Consider the following 20,011-nt stretch of genomic DNA (forward strand, 5'->3'; position numbering starts at 1 on the left):
GAAGATGCTTGATTTTAATGTTTGCTATAATGGAGAATTTAAATTACAATGTTTGTCAAATCTCTAATCTTTGTTTCAGAGTGGAATATTAATTACGCTCTTAACTATGAGAAGTAAATAAAACGAGCATCCACTGACTGCCTAGGGGTAAATTGCAGATTACTGACAACGTGACATGATGCGCTAAATGTCAGTTTTGTCAAACAAATTTAGAGGAACAGTTAAACTATTAGCTTCCTGTTGTTAGAAGGGCTTTTTTTGTGGGGAATGGCTGCTCCAAGCAGCAGGGCCACTGTACCATATGGAACACTAACGAAGCTAAATTGAAAAAGTGAGATGAATGAGGAGATAACAGTACAGACACACTCAATTAGTTTATAACCATCTATTAACTTCTGTCGGTGGCATTGAATAAACAATAGATTAACAGTTACACATTTTGGGTTTGTAATGCCAATTGGAAGGCAAGGTTGTGTACATGAAACTATATGCACATAAGGGATTCCACAGGATTCCTCAAAATACGGGCGCTGCATGGGTGCTGTTTGAAATTATCTCTGTCTTGGCTATTCTAAAGGTAAAGGTAAAGGTACCCCTGCCCGTACTGGCCAGTCTTGACAGACTCTGGGGTTGTGCGCCCATATATTAAGCATGTGGCTACTTTCAATTTTATCACTGTTTTTTTGCTGGCATCATATGTTTTGAGCATTGTGTGGCTGTTATATAGGGGGAGGAACACCTGACTGACTGAGTCAGTCAGTGAACGGAAGGAGGAATTAGGCAAATGTCCTGCATTCTAGTCCTTGGTGACTGTGAGCCCTCTGTCACTGTGGGTTGTGTTATTCCTTAATGCCAGGCCAGTGCTTGGTAGCAGTGAAGGCTTCTCTGTTGGACGAAGTGCGGTACAGCCCTCCAAAGTTTATAAGCCCCCCCCCCCAAAAAAAAAATAGCCCAGTCTTTCTCCTGTCATCCACAATCATTATTAATACACTTCCACTGACTCAGAGGCTTCCTAGATGCTTCTGCTCAACTCCTCCACTAAACAAATAAATATCATTACCAGCACATAGTGTTGTGTTAGATTAGGTTGTCCCAACTGTATCTACCAGGCATAGGAGCCAACTCCTAGGAGCCAAGGTCTTTTCAGCTCCCCCATAAAATATTTGAGGAGGATGAACCCACCCCCAGCCCCAAGTTGATGGGCATTGTAATTCAAATGGTGTGTGTGTGCATAATGATCGATTATGCCGGGTGGGGCTTACCTGCCCCCTCAACATCTCTCAGAAGAGGGCTCCCTGCACTTTTGTCTTGAAGACATACCAAGTTGAATAGAGCCCTGTCGCTCCTACACACCTGCATCAGCCAAGCTGAAGGCATATGAGAGCAACAGGGAGAACTATTAATATGTCAAAGAGAATCAGGGCAACAACACAGCCCTGTATTACACTGTTGTTTATAGGGAAGGCATTTGATTATGAGCCGTCATATTAGACGGTGCTGCACATATTCTCATGGAAGGACACAATCATCTTGTGAAGGTTAGGTGGACATTCTATCTTGTTGAGCAGTGTGAAGAGTCCTTTTAACTGACAAGGTCAAAAGCCTTTGTCAGGTTTATGTAGGTGAGGTTCAAGGGACACTTCTCTCTGCATTTCTCCTGCAGCTGGTGCAGTGAGAAAATCATGTTGACTGTTGATCTCTGAGCTCAAAAGCCACATTATGACTCTAGATAGACCCAGTCAGCAAGTGACACTACTCTGTAGAGAACTACACAGGAGAAGGTTTTCCCCACCGTACTCAGCAGGGAGATCCTTCAATCGTTGTTACAGTCATGGCGGTCACCTTTGTTCTTGGAGAAGGTCACAATGCTGGAGTCATGCATGTCTTGTGGCATGAATCCTTGTTCCAAACATCACAAGAGGAGGCCACAGAGGTGTGTCGTGAGGGGGGAATGGATCTTGCTTCCAACACTTCTGTCGGGATTCCAACATGATGACATTTGTCATTTCAGAGACCAGAAAGCTAGAAGTTTTCCTTTTGCAGTTATAGAAAGGTTTAATTACTGCTTCTACAACAAAGTTTTACTATGTGGAAAGTACATTCAGATACCCAGCATAAGTCTAAGCACAAACTTTATCTCTTATTGAGGCATTGTGTGAATGACACAGCATTGACTGTCCTTTGTCTGGAAAAGGGAAACATTTGTAGTTAGAATTTTCATAGAAACCAACCAATTTTCATAGAGACAAGAAGAAAGGCGACATGTGTTTGAAATTATTCAGGATATGTATATTAGCATAAAATCAAAGGGTTGAATTGTGGTTACAAAGCATGGTGGCATCTAGAGGTATCAATATAACCTCTAGCTCCGAAGTGCTATCACAGAGTCATATCATATGGGTCCTTGAGTTACCTACTATATGGATCAAAGGTGGCCTTTTCACAGATGTAGCTTTGGTGTATCACAGGACATCTCCGAATATATTTGCATTAGTTTTAAAAAGGCCTCCTACTTAGCTTCATAAAAGCAACAGAAGATGGATGCCTACAGCGCATACCTCTCTTAATATGTTTCAAGCTCTGCATACAATTGACAGCATGACTGAATAAGAAGGTGGACTCTTTAATCATTAGTCTCTTTTCCCCCTAAAATGGTAATTAGTCTCAAGATGAGAATTTCAGAATCTGTCATAAAGGAGAGCCAGTGAAAACCTTTCATGCCTACGTTGTCTGCTGCTATATATCACACAGCTACCCCCTGAACAGGCCTCAGTGGTATCTGTTTATTTCCTCTTTACTGTGCTTCTTTGATATTGTAAGAAAAAACGAGGGTGAAGAAGGCAAACTTTCCAAATAGCAGACTTCATTTTTAAAGCAATAGGACAAATATGAACTTTCTTTACTAATGGGAAAATGTAATTCTACTTTATATGCAATTGAAATGTTATATTTTTCTACTGCCTTGATATATGAAAGACAACTCAAACTGAACTCCTCATGACACAGACATTTATTTCACATTGTAATGTTACATTATATATGGAACAAATAAATGTGACTGTGTCACATAAACAATACTAACACTTGAACTGGTAGATCAAGTGTGGGCCTTTGCATTTACAGGGATTTATTTCTTCTGTATTTGTTGTCGTTTATAAACACTGATTTTCTGTGCCCATCTTTTCAAAGCAGTATACAACTAATCAAAAACAAAAGTATATGTTAACAATTAAAGCAACCAAGACTGGCATACTTGAACTACCGTATTTTTTGCTCTATAAGACTCACTTTTTCCCTCCTAAAAAATAAGGGGAAATGTGTGTGCGTCTTATGGAGTGAATGCAGGCTGTGTAGCTATCCCAGAAGCCAGAACAGCAAGAGGGATTGCTGCTTTCACTGCACAGCAATCCCTCTTGCTGCTCTGGCTTCTGAGATTCAGAATATTTTTTTTTCTTGTTTTCCTCCTCAAAAAACTAGGTGCGTCTTGTGGTCTGGTGCATCTTATAGAGCGAAAAATACGGTATATCATGCAAGTCTGATCATACAAATGATGAATTTGGTTACAACCTTTGACCCCGTTGACTGGAATAACCCAGTACGAGTTTTCTTTAGTTTGTTGTTGTTTTTTATTAATATTTATTAAAGTTTTAAAGGTTACAAAAAGAAAAAGTAAAAACACCATATTAAACAAAAACAAAACAACACATCACAATAAGGGGGGGGGGTGAGAAAGAAAAAGAAGAAAACAGAAAAATAAAATCCATTAAAAAACACAGCAAATTTTCCCATAACTTATCTTTCACTTGCTTGTTTCCTTGACCTCCTCACACCTCCCTTTTTTGTATTCTAGTTCAGTTAACTATTTCAGCAAATCCTTTCCATCTTTTCCAATTTTTGTCCTGTAATTTATCTTAATATAATGTAACTTTACTTTCCCTCCTTTCACCAATTAACAGTCTGTTTTTTCCTAATCCTTTATAACATTTCTGCTAAAACCACATAACTTCATTCCAACATCCTTCTAACATTCATTAATTTTACAATGTTTCTGTAAATAGTCTTTAAATTTCTTCCAATCTTCCTCCACTGACTCTTCTCCCTGGTCTCGGATTCTGCCAGTCATTTCCGCCAGTTCCATGTAGTCCATCACCTTCATCTGCCATTTTTCCCGGGTGGGTAGATCTTGTGTCTTCCAGTACTTTGTAATAAGTATTCTTGCTGCTGTTGTAGCATACATAAAGAAAATTCTATCCTTCTTTGGCACCAATTGGCCGACCATGCCCAGGAGAAAGGCCTCTGGTTTCTTCAGAAGGGTATATTTAAATACCTTTTTCATTTCATTATAGATCATCTCCCAGAACGTCTTAATCCTTGGGCATGTCCACCAAAGGTGAAAGAATGTACCTTCAGTCTCTTTGCATTTACAACATTTATTATTGGGCAAATTATAAATTTTTGCGAGCTTGACTGGTGTCATGTATCACCTGTAGATCATTTTCCTTATATTCTCTCTTAAGGCATTACATGCCGTGAACTTCATTCCCAGTCAGCCATCATAATGTTATGTCCAACATCTTGTGCCCATTTAATCATAGCAGATTTCACCGTTTCATCCTGAGTGTTCCTTCTTTACTTTAGTTTGGAATAGCAGACCACCATGCCATATCACAAACTGCTTTTGTAACACAGCTCAGTTTCAGAATATGTTTCCCTTACAACATCTAAAACCTTTTAAGTTATGCAGAAATAATTGACCAGAACTTTGGATTCTGGCTTTGTTATGGAAATGGTTCAGTGGTCAGATGTTTTAAATGAATAAATCATGCTGATATTCAGAAGACGTTTGGGTCCATAATACAAATGGCCCAGCAGCACATTCTTGTACTTAAGAGAACCATTATAAAATAATGTATTATCAAGGCTAAAGAAAATCTAAAACGGGTGGGTGGGGAGTAATTATATCTTCACTGTAGTCAGGTTGGTGACCAGTTATGGGATTCCTTTTTATCCACCTGGGTTACTTTGATAATATAATAAATAATGAGCAAAACTCTCTAATATAAAATGTATTTGCAGTGGCTGAAATATTGATAGTTGGCAAATGTTGTATGTTGCTTAGAGATGGATAGTTTCAGTTTCTCATTTTCCCCATTGTAAGCTCGGTTTTTCACCTCCCATGATCAATAATCAGTAGGATCTGTTATTTGAATCCTGACCACTCATAAAGAAAAAGTTAGCTTGATTCACTTTGTGAATTTCCAATGGCAGAGAGAGGGAGAGAGTGCTCCAATCTTTACAAAATGTAGGTTTGCATGAAATATATCTGTACTTTCTGCTGTTCATAGTATACAGCACTAATAAATTGCTGAAATTTTATCCAGCTGTGTCTTTTTCTTTTGAATATTTGGCTATGCCCACTAAGGTTGGTATGCTCATTATGACATAACAGATAATGTATTCATATAAAAGTAGATCTGAGTGTTATTCAATGAAGTATTGCAACGCTATATTGCCTACCCTAAATAATTTCAGGTAAAACTGGTGACAGCAAACTTAAAAACAGTCATGGCATCCCTCAAACTAATAGAGACTTTTATAGCAAGTTAAGTCAGGCAAAAATAAATACCCTAATTTTCCCCAAGAGTCAAAAGCAAACAATGGCTTTTGACCAATTGTGAAAAATTACACCCGTCAAAATTAATACTAGTTGCTCAACATTGCATGTTTTCAGTGGTGTTCATATTCCAACAGAGTGAGTGGAAATGTGGGGGTGAGGTGGAATGATAGAATTGAATATAGTCAGAAATAATAGCCGATAGGAGCTGTTCATATATTTGTCCTATAGTTCTGCCAAGAGTTTTCAATGCTTTTCCCCTCAAATTCTTTTTCCTGGCTCAGGGTTGTTTTTCAACAGAATGTCAGTCATTGTAACTTCAGGGGTGGTCTTTTAAAATGGACAGCCTTGACTAGCATATAGCTGTTAGATTCATTTTTACCTGTGACCTGAGCCAAGAGTTGACATCCTTGTTATATGTGGTTTTCTGATTTTATTCTTTTTAAAAATTCTATTTCAATATTTTGTAGAATAGCTAAAATAGCTTCTAGGTGGTGGATAGGTGACTTCAGCCATTTTGTACTTTATACTTGAACAGAAATTGAATTCAATACAGGAACATTTTGAAAGAGAATATGACAAATACCTGAACAAAGAGAAAATAAGTACTCATTATTTTGGATTGTGTGTTTTTATGACAAATTTAAGCATCATTTAAAAAAACTTTTCTTTTTAATCATATAATAATTGGATACCGTATTACTTGCCAATCATATAGTGACCCTAAAATCTTTCTTATTTTTAGATACTCTTGATTCTAGCAATATAACAAAGTTTTCTTGATCTCTGTCAGTCATCCATCTAGAAATGACTGACATCTTTTGAGAATTGTAGTTGGCAGTTCAGAACACCCTATATGGAGCTTTGAAAAGAACCTGGAGATATTGGTGAACTGGAAACATGTTTCTTTAGATTGGTTTTTCAATTTGCTAATCATATGTAGGAGGACTAAAGTGGTTTTCAGACCTTCATTGAATGTGTGGAGACAGGAATTGGGATCATTCCTCCTGTCCCTGCTTTTGATCTCTAGATGTTCATTGGAAGTTCTGAATAGAGCCTACATGTGTACCATTGTGCACCCATGGGATCTCTCCATGTAATCAGGAACCCTGCAAAGGTACCAGTTGTTCCATCTGTGTAAGCACCCCAGCTTGCCTGACAGAACAATACCCCTTCTCCCACATGCTGTTATAGGGGTTTTCCTCCCCCCAAAAAAAATTTCAGGGGGAAGAGAGGGGAGAATGCCCTGTTGTGCAAGCAGGAGTCATTCTACTAACATGGCTGGTTAGGTGCATCCCACCCATAATTTGTTGGAGTAACTAGAAATGAGAAGGGGTTAATTTCCTTCAGGGGTTTAACTCTCCCCATGGATGAGCTAATCGCAGGTACAAGGTTAGCCAAGCCATTTGCTATGGTAACAGCCCAGAGTCCTGATTGTATCTGTGATTAATGCATGTCAGCACAGTAGTGTCAGTCTGTTAATCTGTAAATGGTCAGTCTGTTCGTGTTACTTGTCCAGTGTTATGTCTTGAATTGCTGGAGTTTATATGGAGCAATGGAAATACTTTGTATTTGTATGTATCTGTATACATATATCTGTATCTGCCAAAGCCTATAAGCTGTATATATCTATGTCTAGAACTGTTTTACTGAGCCTTATCTTTCGCAACAGTAAATTATTAAGCTGCTTCCATGTGGTAACTGGAACTGGGAACAACTTCCACTGTGTGGATATCTCACCTGATATTCCCAAGATAATTAATATCTTGCACCTCAACATAGATTTATGTTGCCAGAGTGACTCACAAGAGTAGTAAGAAATAAAGAATAGTAGTAGTAGTAGTAATGCTAATATAGATAAAACAATAAAATAACAACATCCAGTTTAAATGCGTTCTAAAAATCATACTGCACTTAGTTAAAGATTGCTTAGGACTTAAAAATGTGGGAAAACAAAATGTTTTTATCTGGTCCCAAAATGATAGTAATGCATTCCAAAGATGAGGAGTCACCAAAGTAACGGCTATCTCTCCAGTCACTGCCTGCCATACTTAGCGGGGAGTACCATTTCCTTGTGGTACATACAATTCCCCTCCAGAGCTGCTGAACTCTATCTCTGTTTATTCGGGACTGAGTTTCAATATTTTGACCCTCTTCCAGTCCGTTATTGCTTACATACCCCAGATCAGGAGTTCTGTATCACCTTAATTTGAAAAGCAGACAGATCTAGGTGACACCCAACTCCTTATTCTATGATGACTTTATTCAGCCACTTCATATGAATCCTGAACAACAAGGGGGGAAATATATTGTTTTACTTACCTTATAGAAGTAAGCAAGTAGTGTTTTTCTTTTAACCAATTTTATCCCCAAAGTTCGGACCATTTCATTGCTTAAAAATCTTGTTTTAACAAAATGCTGCTGCAAATTCGTGTTTAAATATGGTGCCTGATAAGAATGTTGATATATAGTTTAATGTCACTGTGCAGTGATATTTTTTTCAATTTCATGTGAAATTGAACATTATAAGCTTGTTGCATGAGCTCACTCTCACCAATATCCTATTTTCCCTATAATACTTATAGTTTAACCAGCTTAATAGTTCTGTCTGTCACTATCTATAAACTGATCGGAATGTTCATTATGTCACAGAAAATATAAGCCTGCACTAACTCTGGAAATTTTGTGTGAAGGGTGGCAGTAACAGCAGACACACATATAGCTCTCACCCCCTCCTCTATAATTTGCCAGTCTCATGATAAAACAAATTGTTGCATTTCCTGTCTCTGCCTACAGCAGCCACTGGAGTAGAGCAGGGCTAGGGAAATGTTTAACATTGTACAGTAAGGACATGGATAAGTTACAGTAGACTTTTAGAGTAGGGGAGGCAGCTAGATGCACACTTGTCATAGGCTGAGTAGAGCTCTCTCTGCCCCACTTCCTCAGGTGCAAATGCAGGTAGCATCAGAGACCACCGCAGGGAAGAGGAGGTCCATGCATACTCACAAGATCCAGTGATAGTTACCATGTTGAATGGCTTAAAAAGACGGTGATAAAAAGTCATTGATAATAAGCCTAACAATGTGTGCCCATGTATAGGCGTATGTGAGTGGAGGTGACAGAAGCCTTCAGGGGAATCCACTGTGTTAGCTGTGAAAAAGTTGTGGGCACCCATATGTTGCTAGACTACAACTGAAATCTTCCCTGACCATTTGATGCTGGCTGGGGTTGATGGGAGACATAGTCCAACAGTGTCTGAAGGGCGCAGGTTCCCAATCCCTGCTCTCTGTTGAGGCTCTGTGCCCATGATGGATTGGATTAAGCCTAAAAACCTCTATTTCACTTACCCCACCCCCATCCATACAATGATCCATACAACAAGTGCAACTCTATCATAATGTTTTGATGAATCTGGTTATATTTACATTTTACTGCTTTTCTCTTTAGCGAATATTTATTTTAACTTAATTGAAGATTGTGTTTTTCACCGTTGACTTAAATGTGTGGGGGTTTTTGTCAGTAAAAGTTGTATTTTCAAATGGACAGCTGGTATAAAAAGATAAATTCTGTGCTTGCTTACTGTGGCATCATCTTTCTTCCCTAATGTTCATTCCTTAAGGAAATTGGCTAAAAAGCGGAAAGAGACATTGAGCAGCACACGGCAGGAAATGACAGTGATGGTGAACTCAATGGATAAAAGCTACACTGAACAAGGCACCAACTGTGATGAGGCTTTCTCTTTCATGGACACACACAATCTAAATGGGAGATGTAAGTTTAAAATGCCCTGGGATGCAGCAATCACTTTTTATTTTTGTCGGGGAGGGAGGGAGGTGTAAATGGTTCTTAATATACTTGTTAGTCAGTTCCATGGGCAGATTATTGACTCATAGAAAATCCATAGGCCCCAGAATCTCTCACTGTTCATTACATCACAGCAAGCATTCTGGTGAGAAAGAATAGTTGTTATAAAATAAAGATAAGTTTGCATTTTTGTCTTTTACAAAAAAAGCACACATCAATGTAGCAGGTGTTGGATTCCATTTCCTTTTTTATTTTTACAATGCTGAAGGCTTTATTGCTTTCATACCAGCTGCATGTCCCCATGTCAGTTTAGCCACTTTCTAAAAATGTCATAATGAGTTTGGAGGGCAGCCATTTAGTCAGTCATAAACATCAATTAATGTTACAGTTGACATATTTCAGGCTTCCTGGGGTAAGAGAATTAATGCAATTAATAATTGTTTTGGACTCATACCTAGAGTTATTCTTAAAGACAGTAAAAGAAGAAGAAGCTCAAATCTCATATATTGCTATTATTGCCCAATAAAATAGTGCCACTTTTCTCCTCAAGATAGAACAGTGAATATAGGAAACTGCCTATAGCAGGTCAGGCTTTTTGTCCATCTAGCCTGGGATTGTCTACACTAATAGATTGCAGTCCTCCAAGGTCTCAAGCAGAGGTTTTTCTCAACCTTGCTAGTTGACTTCCTTTTAACAGGAGATGCCGGAGATTGAACATGGGATTTCCTGCATACAAAGTATATGCTTGACCACTGTCAGAACAGTGCACAGGCCATAAACCAAGGGTAGCTGGTATGGCACTTTCCAGATGTTTTTGACTACAATTCACATCAGCCTCAACAATGATCAGAGATGGTGAGAGCTGCAGTCTACAACATCTGGAGGGGGTCGAGAAGCCAGCTGGCTAGCCTACAGCTGGATCATGCCCTTCCAGCCGTGACAATCCCTTGACCTCCAGCTCGATGTAAATCAACGACTCAGACTTCAAAGCCTGAGCACACTATATCAGCAGAGCAAACTGCGCAAATAGAAGAGGCGTGAGGCTTGTGGAAACATACTAACAAGCTACAGATTTATTAAGCATAAATCAGGACAAAGAAAACATGTCTCTCATTGCCGTCTCCTCAGAAAGAGAGAGTCAAAAGCAAAAGCTATACACAATGGAAGTTCCCAGAAAACTGTGCTGGAATGTAAGCAGACATGTGACATGTAACAATCTCACACGTCTGCAACTTAAGGTGGAATGGAAAATCCCAACATGGCTATCCAGGAAATGGACAAATACTCATTTTCTACCACAAGAAAGAAAGATGCTCCATGAATTAACATGGAGCATCAATAAAGAATACATTACTGTGGTCTAGCTTCATGTTTCCACGAAAGCATTAAGCTTCAAAGGCAAGTATCTTGGGTTCAGCATTAAAATGCTGTTGGTCAGAAATTCCATCCAAATACTATTTCCGAAGGATGAATCCCAGATATGTCCAGGAAATTCTGGCAGCCCTAATTTATATCAGGATGGGCAAGTCTGTTGATTTCAATTTCTCTTAGTTTCTCAGTTTTCCAATCTTAAATGCAGGTCCCCATCCCCACATTTCCACATTAGTTTGTGGTTTTAAAAAAATAAAAATCAGAACATACGTCAGTATTGTGGTGTGAATTTATCCTAATATACATTTTCTTGTATGCCATTTTGCCTAATATACACAGTTTTGAAAAGCTTTTCCCTATATAGTTATATTTCCCAAATAAAATGCATTTTATATGCAATATTTGCTAATATATACATTTTTGTGTCCACTTTGTTCCAATATATGCATTTTATTCACATTACTTGACTAGAAAAGTGCATTGCAAAATTCATAGAAGTGTCACTTTCAAAGGATGGCTGTGTTTCAATTTACATATTGTTTCAGAAAGTGCAAATTAGGTAGATACACCTTTAAATATGAACTGAATTAATTTTTTCTCCCATCTCCGCTAAGAAGTCGCTAAGAGTTGAATGAGGCTTACTTCCAAGTAAACGGTTGTAGAATTCCGTCCTAAATTAAAAATGATTTAAGCTAAAGCCCCTTCCAAAATTGCCTAGAGAAGCTCTGAAGCTGCTGTAGCATGGTTCCTGCCTACATTTCTTGATCATCTCAGGAATCCAATGGAAGGAATATATAGTACATCTTCATATCCCTACAGCTTTGCTCTTCAGAAAATTCAAGCAAATCTGGTGTGAGAAGGGGCTGTAGTTTAGGCTCCCTGCCCCCCTCCCACGCAATAACTTTAGATTTGCAGTTTTACTGAGAAAAGATGATGATGTTAAAGGTAACAGCACAAAGGGCCCCAATAAAACATAAAGAAATTAATGGAGTCTAGTGCCATTTTTCATGGATATTTTTCTCCACCAAATCAGTTTTACCAGATTTGAATGACCTAATCAGTTACTGCTATGTTCATCATATAAGGGTGATTTTGTAAATGCGGTGTAGCTTACTAATGCTTTTGTTTTCCTGAATACTGTGCTTCTCTTTCCAGCTGTATCCTCACCATCTTCATTTACAATGAAAACAAACACACTGAGTACAACAGTTCCTAATTCTTACTACCCAGGTAACCATTTCTGTGCTTGTTTTATTTCAATAATCATTATCTCCTAGGAAATAGAGCGTCTTTCCCCATGCAAGCACACTTGCACACATCATGAAAGGGATCAATAGAGGGCTCAATAGATCCCTCTTTTCTCACCGCACCCCAAGGCCACCTCTGACCCCTACACAGAATAAAAAACTGGGACACGCCTCTCTTACATCATCCAACCATTACTCTCCTTCAGGAACCTGGTTGGTTACTGATTTTAGCCTGCTCAAAAGACCCACCCACTCAGGAATGGATCATGCCCCAGACTTAACAGTGAAATTATTCTTGAGGTTGTGCTGTTAATTAAAACAAAACAAATGCAAAAAGCGCTAAACAGCTTTGCATGTTATAACAACTTGCTTATTTGTGGCTTTCTAGCAGAAAATTTGGGAACATTTATAGGTCATTTACTTCTCTTTCTCTTTTTGCCTTTTCTGCATTGACCTGCTTATGATGTATGACAGATCCATTTGTGCCAACTGCAATTTTAGGTGAGAACATTTCCCTTTATCAACATCTGTTGCAGATTTTTTAAAAAAGTTCCAAACTAGGCTACAAAACATTGTTTTATGCTGCTGAAGAATGTGCAAGCTGTTCTGCATTTTTAATTCAAGTGCCAGTTAACATACTGGATTCTTATTGTCATCAGAAAATTCAGTAAAAGGGAGGGGAATTAAAGGGGATGGGGGGGAGTGTTGTTTTAAGCAATGAATTAGCAAATCACCAAAGAGTGTAAATATCATGGCAATTAAAAGTTTGTCATTATTTTAGTATCATCTGAAAAATAAAGTATGGTTTAAGAAAAAGATGGTCATCTCTCTGCTGCCTATAGCACAGACAGGACTTTCATTTTCTTTTCGACATGCCTCCGAAAGACTTGAAATGTTATTGTGACCATCAAAATGGCAGAACGTTAAAATAATGTTTATGAAGTGCCACATCCTACAAGGGATAAAATAAGATACCAGCACTATAGAAGGAAAGGCACTTAGACCTTTCTGTCAGGAAGCTAAAAACAACCATTAAAAAGTGAAGGGAAATGGATTTACCATGCTGAGATAACAAATATAGATGAAAAATCATCGTATCTGGAATATATAACAACAAAGCTGAGCTACGCTTTTAACTACTACCACTGTACTAACCTTAACCTAACCCAATTTACACACAGCTTTCTTAAAAACAATCAAACAAAAATGCAAATTTAATAAGGCTGCAATCCTGTACCCACTTACCTTCAAGTAGGTCCTACTGAACTCAGTGGGGCTTGCTTTTGAGTAGACATGTATAGGATTGTGCTATAATGCGCTGTGGCAAGAGTTTCATACCAATATTTCAGTTCTTGTTTTCACACTGACTTTGCAATGATTTTTTAACTTTTTCTACATCCACACCCATGCACCTTCTTTCTCTCGTAAGTTCTTACTAGTGTGCAGCATTGCCATGTGAAGTCTGATGTGAATTCCTCAAATCTGAATTTTCTGAACTGAACTGCACATGGGCTGCAATGCAGAATGCACCTTCAGATCATCACTAGAACATGTGTGCACCTAAAATAATTCTGGTGGGCTTTAAAAAAATAGTTTTCAAGGGGAACATGCCATGTTGCATCATAAGCTGTTTTTGAAAATACTAAGATTCAAAAGTGATTTGTGGTGTGATGGGAGAAAGGAGAGTTGCTCTCAGAAAAACAAAGTAAAAAAAGCCCTTTTAGGCCAGTTACCTGTTTTATGGCCGTGGTGTTAAATTCTCAAGAGCTAATTTCTGCCCTACCCCTCAGAAAAAAAGAATGCAAGAGAATAATTACCACAGAAATATAATTAGCAAAGTTCATTTTATCTGACATCCAAAGAAAACAATATCTGATAAATCAGAGGAAATGACACTGCAGCCACCATAATAATGTAATAACATCCATGCAAATGAAATTTGCAGTGATTTTTAACAGCCTGGGAGCATTGCACATCTCTTAGCTCTGACGTATGACATTCTCAGTGGACAAAAAGGAAATCGTTGCTATTAAATTTTGTAGATTTCTAATATGCTTTGCTGTTTGATGTATTTAAGTACATTCCTGTACAGTAAAGTTTTGAAATGCTATTTGCTTAATATAAGAAAAACAATTAAGAATATAACCTTAGCAATTAAGGTTTTTTCTTTTTAACAAAGATGCAAATTTAGAGGCATTTTTCCTCATTGAATCAGGAACCGTGAAATTTTCTAGTAACCTTAAAAATCGCTATTTATGAACTTCCCTGTAGAAAAATTGTTTCATTTTTAATTGGTACATTGTATACAAAAAAAGTTCTTTTTGTTGCCAGTGACCCATACCCTTGCCATTTTTTAACACTTATGTCAATGTGCTGTCTAACACACACTTTAATGTCTTAAAATAATGACTATGATTTAAAAATAACATCTGAAGCAGCTCTTTGATATGGGCATTGGTTGTAATCCATGGCTCTCATGCACATAGGGCTCATACTGGATATTTTCAGACATAACCATGGTTTGGTGTTACGAGAATGCGGAGGCACAAGTTTGGGGTTCATGTAGACTTCTCTCCTCTGCTCAATTAGCAACTTTGAATCCTTGCTTATCTTCTCAACAAAGCAGTTTGTTGTTTTGTCCAAACAGGCCACATATGGTTTTCATATCACAAATTCAGAGCTGGCTCTTCTTTGTGATCTCTGGAAAGTCCCACAATTGGATGAATGGATTTGCATAGAACCTTTTAGTGCTCTTTAACCAAAGAGGAGGAGCTACAGTTAAGGGAAGCATATACCTTCCCCTTCAGTCCTCTGCTGACTGCAAGCTTTCAGAACTTGCTCCGTGAGTTTGTTCTCTCATTGGTGGAGCATCTATTTTTGTGTATAGTGTTTATGTGTATAATCTTACACATATAATAATGCATATAATACACTATAATTGTTAGGAGAACCATGGGAGAAACATGGTTTAGCACATAGCTGTCAATGTTTCCCTTTTTTAAAGGGAAATTCCCTTATTCCGAATAGGATTCCTCGCAAGAAAAGGGAAAAGTTGACAGCTATGGTTTAGCAACATGACTGAACAGCCCTAATGTGAACTTTATGTGCCTGCAGGACTATGGATTACAACAAACCCATTGCCCATCTGCATAGCCAATTTGAACAAGGTGTGTGAAGCCTACTGAAATTCCTCCAACATTAGGACATTACAGTTCATTCTGTGAATTTGCCACATTGTGGTGAATTTGGAAGCCACTGTAGATATAGTTTAGCAGTGTTATCTTGAAAACCAAATTGAGTTCATGGTGATGTATGTGTACAACCAGCTTGTCACAAACGAAAAGAAATGGATTTAAGAACAAGTTGGAAGTGTCCAGCAGCTCTCTTTCACTGAAAGATTTGTGAGAAGCAACTTTCAGACAGAGCCCTGTGAATTCCTTCCAGTTACATTAGCAAGGAACAGAAGAGCCCCACATGCATGTGCAGAAATAGCTTGCTTAATTATAGCTTTTATACTGCAAAGTGAATAGAGTTCTGTATATCAGCAGAGCACCGCTTGCCAAACATTTAGGAAACACAACCCCCACACGGTTCTCCACTCCTGATCAAAGAATAAATATCATTTAAGGAGCAATCCTAAGAATGGGAAACCAGCATAATTTATGCTGACTTGAGTTAAACCCAAGTAAAATACAGCAGATCCTAACTCCATTCAGGAGCAGGGCTATTGCTGGCTGAGCTGGCCAAAACCTGGCAGAGGGGAAATAAGCCTCTAAGATAGTTTGACTTACACCACCCTCTTTGCCAGTGTAAGTCCCACCAGGTTGTCAGGTTACGCGACGGAGCTGAACAGAGTTAGGATCCAACGTGAGTCTCATCCCATCCCTTCCACTTGCCCCATTCCCTCAGAATACCCATTTTTCAAGGCTTATGCCAGTGAAAGTTCCATCAGTCTGAGGGATTTACACCAGCGTATCTCCTGCAGAGCATAACTCTGGTTAGATGCTTAAGCCAGCTGAGCTCAATTGAGCCAGGAACCTGGTCGATGAGCTGAATATTAGCCACATCCTAAATTATTCATTGTGGTGTATGTAGGATTAGGATTTTGCCCTTTCTTCCTGATTTACTGTCTGAAAATCTGAACTAGTATTACAAATTCCATTTTATCTTTTCTCCACTTCCTGGCTACATTTACACTTCTGCCTATAGTAGCAGTCCTTCCACACTACATACATTTTTGTCTGAAACCGTAAGTGACAGCCAAGTTGGGTCCACAGCTGAACAAATCAAAATGTTTATTCATGACCTACCAGGGAGCTGGATTTTTCATGTTCATTAAATTATGACATGCGGAGTAACTTTTCATATTAAAAAGCTCTTTGTGATCCTACAGCGGGCATAGTCTAACCAAAGTAAATCACTGATAAGTCCAGTTAATTCTAAAGGACTTGGTTGCATCATGTTCCATGTATTTTTATACAGCAGTGGGTTTTGGCAAATATATTTGACATAGACCAGATCAGAGAAGCCACATTTCCTTACAGTTAATGTAACACGAGATGTAACTCAAATGGAAATGAAATGTAAAATAACATTAGAATAACTACCCATTAAAAATGCTATGCTTTGGAAATGGAAAACAATAACTAGGATTTATAATATCTCCTATGTATAACTACTTTATTCTGAAACTCTCAGTATTTAAGGGCTTGCGGAGCAATTCATAAACCACAATTACTTGTTGAAATGTTACAAAACATTTTTAGACCAGAAAGTCTTCAGCTTTGTTACATATTTTGGCAACCCAGTTTTAAGGTGTACCACAGCAAATCCTGTTTCTAACGAAAAACAATTGCCTGAAAGTCTAGTATACTTAGTAAAAGCAGACCGGATAAAAAAGTCTTCATTTCAAATACCCTTGTAAAATTATTTACTTATGAAAATAATAATACTAATGCTAAATAATGGACAGGCAGCTAGCAGAAATAACTTCAATATACTCTGGTTCCATTTGACACAAAAACATATGAACACGTAGCATGTCTGCAAAGTTGCACTTAACTTGGTTTTGCATCAAAGGGCTTGATCCTGACCTTTATCTAACAATAATAATAAAACCTAAAGTTACAAAAAACCCATGATTTTTCTGCATAAATTTATTTTAAAATATCATAAATCAACTTCCAACTCTTTCTTTTTATTTATTTACTTACTTTGTCGTTTTGTGTCTTAGCCACCTTGTAGTAATCAGGTGCCATTTCAACAACAACATACTGTAACAACACTTGTATATATCACCTTTCATGCCATGCATTCCAAGGTGCTTTGCATTACAGTTTTGCTAATGGTTAGCTAAGAGGAACAATGCTTTTCTGTATTGGTATAAAAATATTAAGGCAGGCCCAGAGTAAGGGGGAAATGGTTACATTCATGTACATAAATTGTTACATATATTATTTTCCGTTAGGCTTTGAGGCTTTTGCTAAGTTTTCAGAGTAAGATTAGACTACTTTTATGTGCCTCACTATAAGATTCAAATAACTGGGCCAAAGTAATTTCAATTCAGTAATTTTTGTGTTGCTTCCTTTATATGGATTATGAGGTGTTAGAGTCTTATCTGCTTCAGGTACAAAGCCCACTGTGTTATAAAGGGCTGGAGCTGATTGAGAAGTTTGGGAACTAAAGCTTTCATGAGGTGCTGTAGTATGTCTGAATGAGATTTTCTATGAACATGAACTCTTTTCTGTTCATGGAAGGAAAGTTAGGCTCCAACTCAATATCTACAGAATATGATTAGTGAAGCTATCTGTTGCCACATATAAAACAAGAACAATGATAATCATACCATTCCAACTAATCCTTGTATATGCTGTTTCCCCTAGTAAAATTAACATTAATTATTTTTAATGTAACTCCTACATGGGGTCTGGTGAGTGTACAAAAGTTTGCACACTGAGGGGCTCTTTTACACAAGGGAAGAGTGTGACAAGGCGGAAGTGTGAGCATTTCCTATCATAGGCAAAAACTAGAAGACCTGTAGTGAAACTTCCAAGGGCAGTGTCAAACACTATAAAGCAGTAGGAAAGGAGAGTGGTTTTCAGCAGCTGAGCATCGGATTGGAAAGCTGCTTAATGTTTCCTTTGCCCATTGCTTTCCCACTGCAACACCACCCCAAACCACTTTTGTGCACATGCTGCAGCAAGCATGCACCTGGAAGCCCTCAGAGAAGGAAGGGGAAGAAATATCTACCATGCGCAGAGCTGTAGGTACATATCACATCCCCCACAAAGCTTTTTATCAAGATTGATAGTCTACCATCATTTCAAAGTGTTCTGTCTAAATAATGACACTAAGAACTAGCTACATTCTTATATTCGCACCATGAAAAGCCATCAAGCTGTGACAGTTGCGAATTCTGAACGAGAAGGAAAAGCTGAAGGTGCTTATCTATTTATAAAAGTATTTATAGACCACCCTCTCATAAGATAGCATTTTACCACAATATGCATACAGTAAAATATAAAAACAGAATAAACGTTTCATTAAGATTATTGTTGAGCCAAAAGTTATTTAAGTGGCTACATAGGCCTCTTGGCATAAAGCCTTGAAGAGATGCCTGAAAGTAAAAAGTGAGGATGCCTGTCGGATCTCTGCTGGAAGAGTGTTCTGCAGCATGAGACGGCAACTCTACATGCCCAACTTCTTAAACATAGGCGACAACTAGCAGGGCTCCTCCAGAAGATCTCACTGATCAAGCTGGGATTTATAGGCTCAGGCAGTCCTTAAGGTACCCTCGACCCATGTTGTTCAGGGTTTTGTGTATGAAGACAAGAACCTTGAACACTAGCATATGTCCATTCACACTAGAAGAGCCAAAGATGCTGCTGACATCAGTAGCTAATCTCACTAAGCTAATCCCCTCTTGCTCCTCAACTGCTAGGCAAGATTAATAGAGTGAGTTAACTAGAAATCAGAGCCTGTGGACCAGCTTGGTTCTGTTCTTGTCATCAATATAACTGGTGAGAGCCTTTTACAGTCTGGTCAGAAACTTGCTATATGAGTAAATTAATGCTTAGGGTAGAATCCAATATCATTGTTTCATAGGCCGTATCTCAAACCATGCAGATAATGTTAATATTATAGTGATGTAATTCTGGCACTGCAGCCTTATAATCTGTACAAATATTTAAAAATGAAGATTGGGATGAGTACATGTTTAACCACAAGCAGGGAAATCCCTGTCATCTTATAGTGAACCACAGAAAGATGCTGTTAAATTCCAGCAGTAGGATGTCACATGAAGGTGTATTTATAAGGACACTTACAGAGCTAATCTGTTCATGTCTACTTAGAAGTAAGTCCCATAGAGTTCAGTGGGCCTTACTCCCAGTTAAGTAGATACAGAATTGCAGTCTAAGCAAACACAACATTTATAGGCAATATATTGAGATTTGCCCTATAAAAACTGTGGTGTCAATTAGCTCCATTGGAGCCACATGATGTAATGGGCTGCCATTTTAATACTTGAATAGGGACATGCCAGCTGAAATATGCCTGCTTTTTTGTGAGAAACTCTCTAGCTTAGTAAGATGATAGGCTTGTTTAAATAACAGCTTTGTGGCAGATACAAACATATTTTGAAAACTGTTGCTTAGAGTGGGGGGGGGGAGCTATGACGAAACATGGTTTTCAGTTTTAGGTTTCCCCCCACCCTCTTATTTTTGTTACATAGGAACTTAAAAGTGCCACCCCAACCTAGTAAAGTGGGGTGTGGGGGGAGAGATAATTATATTGGCTATTCTACACTACCCTTTATATTTAGTTGCTTTGTTAGGAAACCAAGCTGGAGACACTTAATTACAAACATAAAAATACCTGTAATTATTACTGCAGTACTGTTGCTTATGGCCTGTTTCCTTTTTCTTCTCCTCCTCCTCTTTTTCTCCTGATAAGTGCCAATAAATGGTAAGTTGCC

At 38.2% G+C, this 20,011-nt stretch overlaps 1 protein-coding gene across 28 annotated transcripts in view; it reads left to right on the forward strand.

The window, feature by feature from the left end:
- PTPRM (protein tyrosine phosphatase receptor type M) overlaps positions 1-20,011 on the forward strand; it is a 413,795-nt gene that overhangs the window by 320,454 nt on the left and 73,330 nt on the right. For 9 of the 28 annotated variants that reach the window (XM_083746742.1, XM_083746753.1, XM_083746765.1 and 6 more), the window contains 3 exons: positions 9,234-9,385; positions 11,945-12,019; positions 12,511-12,537. In XM_083746742.1, the coding sequence (XP_083602868.1) occupies positions 9,234-9,385; positions 11,945-12,019; positions 12,511-12,537 (254 nt within the window). Of the gene's footprint in view, positions 1-9,233; positions 9,386-11,944; positions 12,032-12,510; positions 12,538-20,011 lie in introns of all 28 variants that reach the window. The other 19 variants (XM_083746769.1, XM_083746764.1, XM_083746766.1 and 16 more) reach the window with 3 other exon arrangements.

Source organism: Podarcis gaigeae, assembly GCF_964106915.1.
Source record: "Podarcis gaigeae genome assembly, chromosome: 7".
NCBI classification, from domain to species: Eukaryota; Metazoa; Chordata; class Lepidosauria; order Squamata; family Lacertidae; genus Podarcis; species Podarcis gaigeae.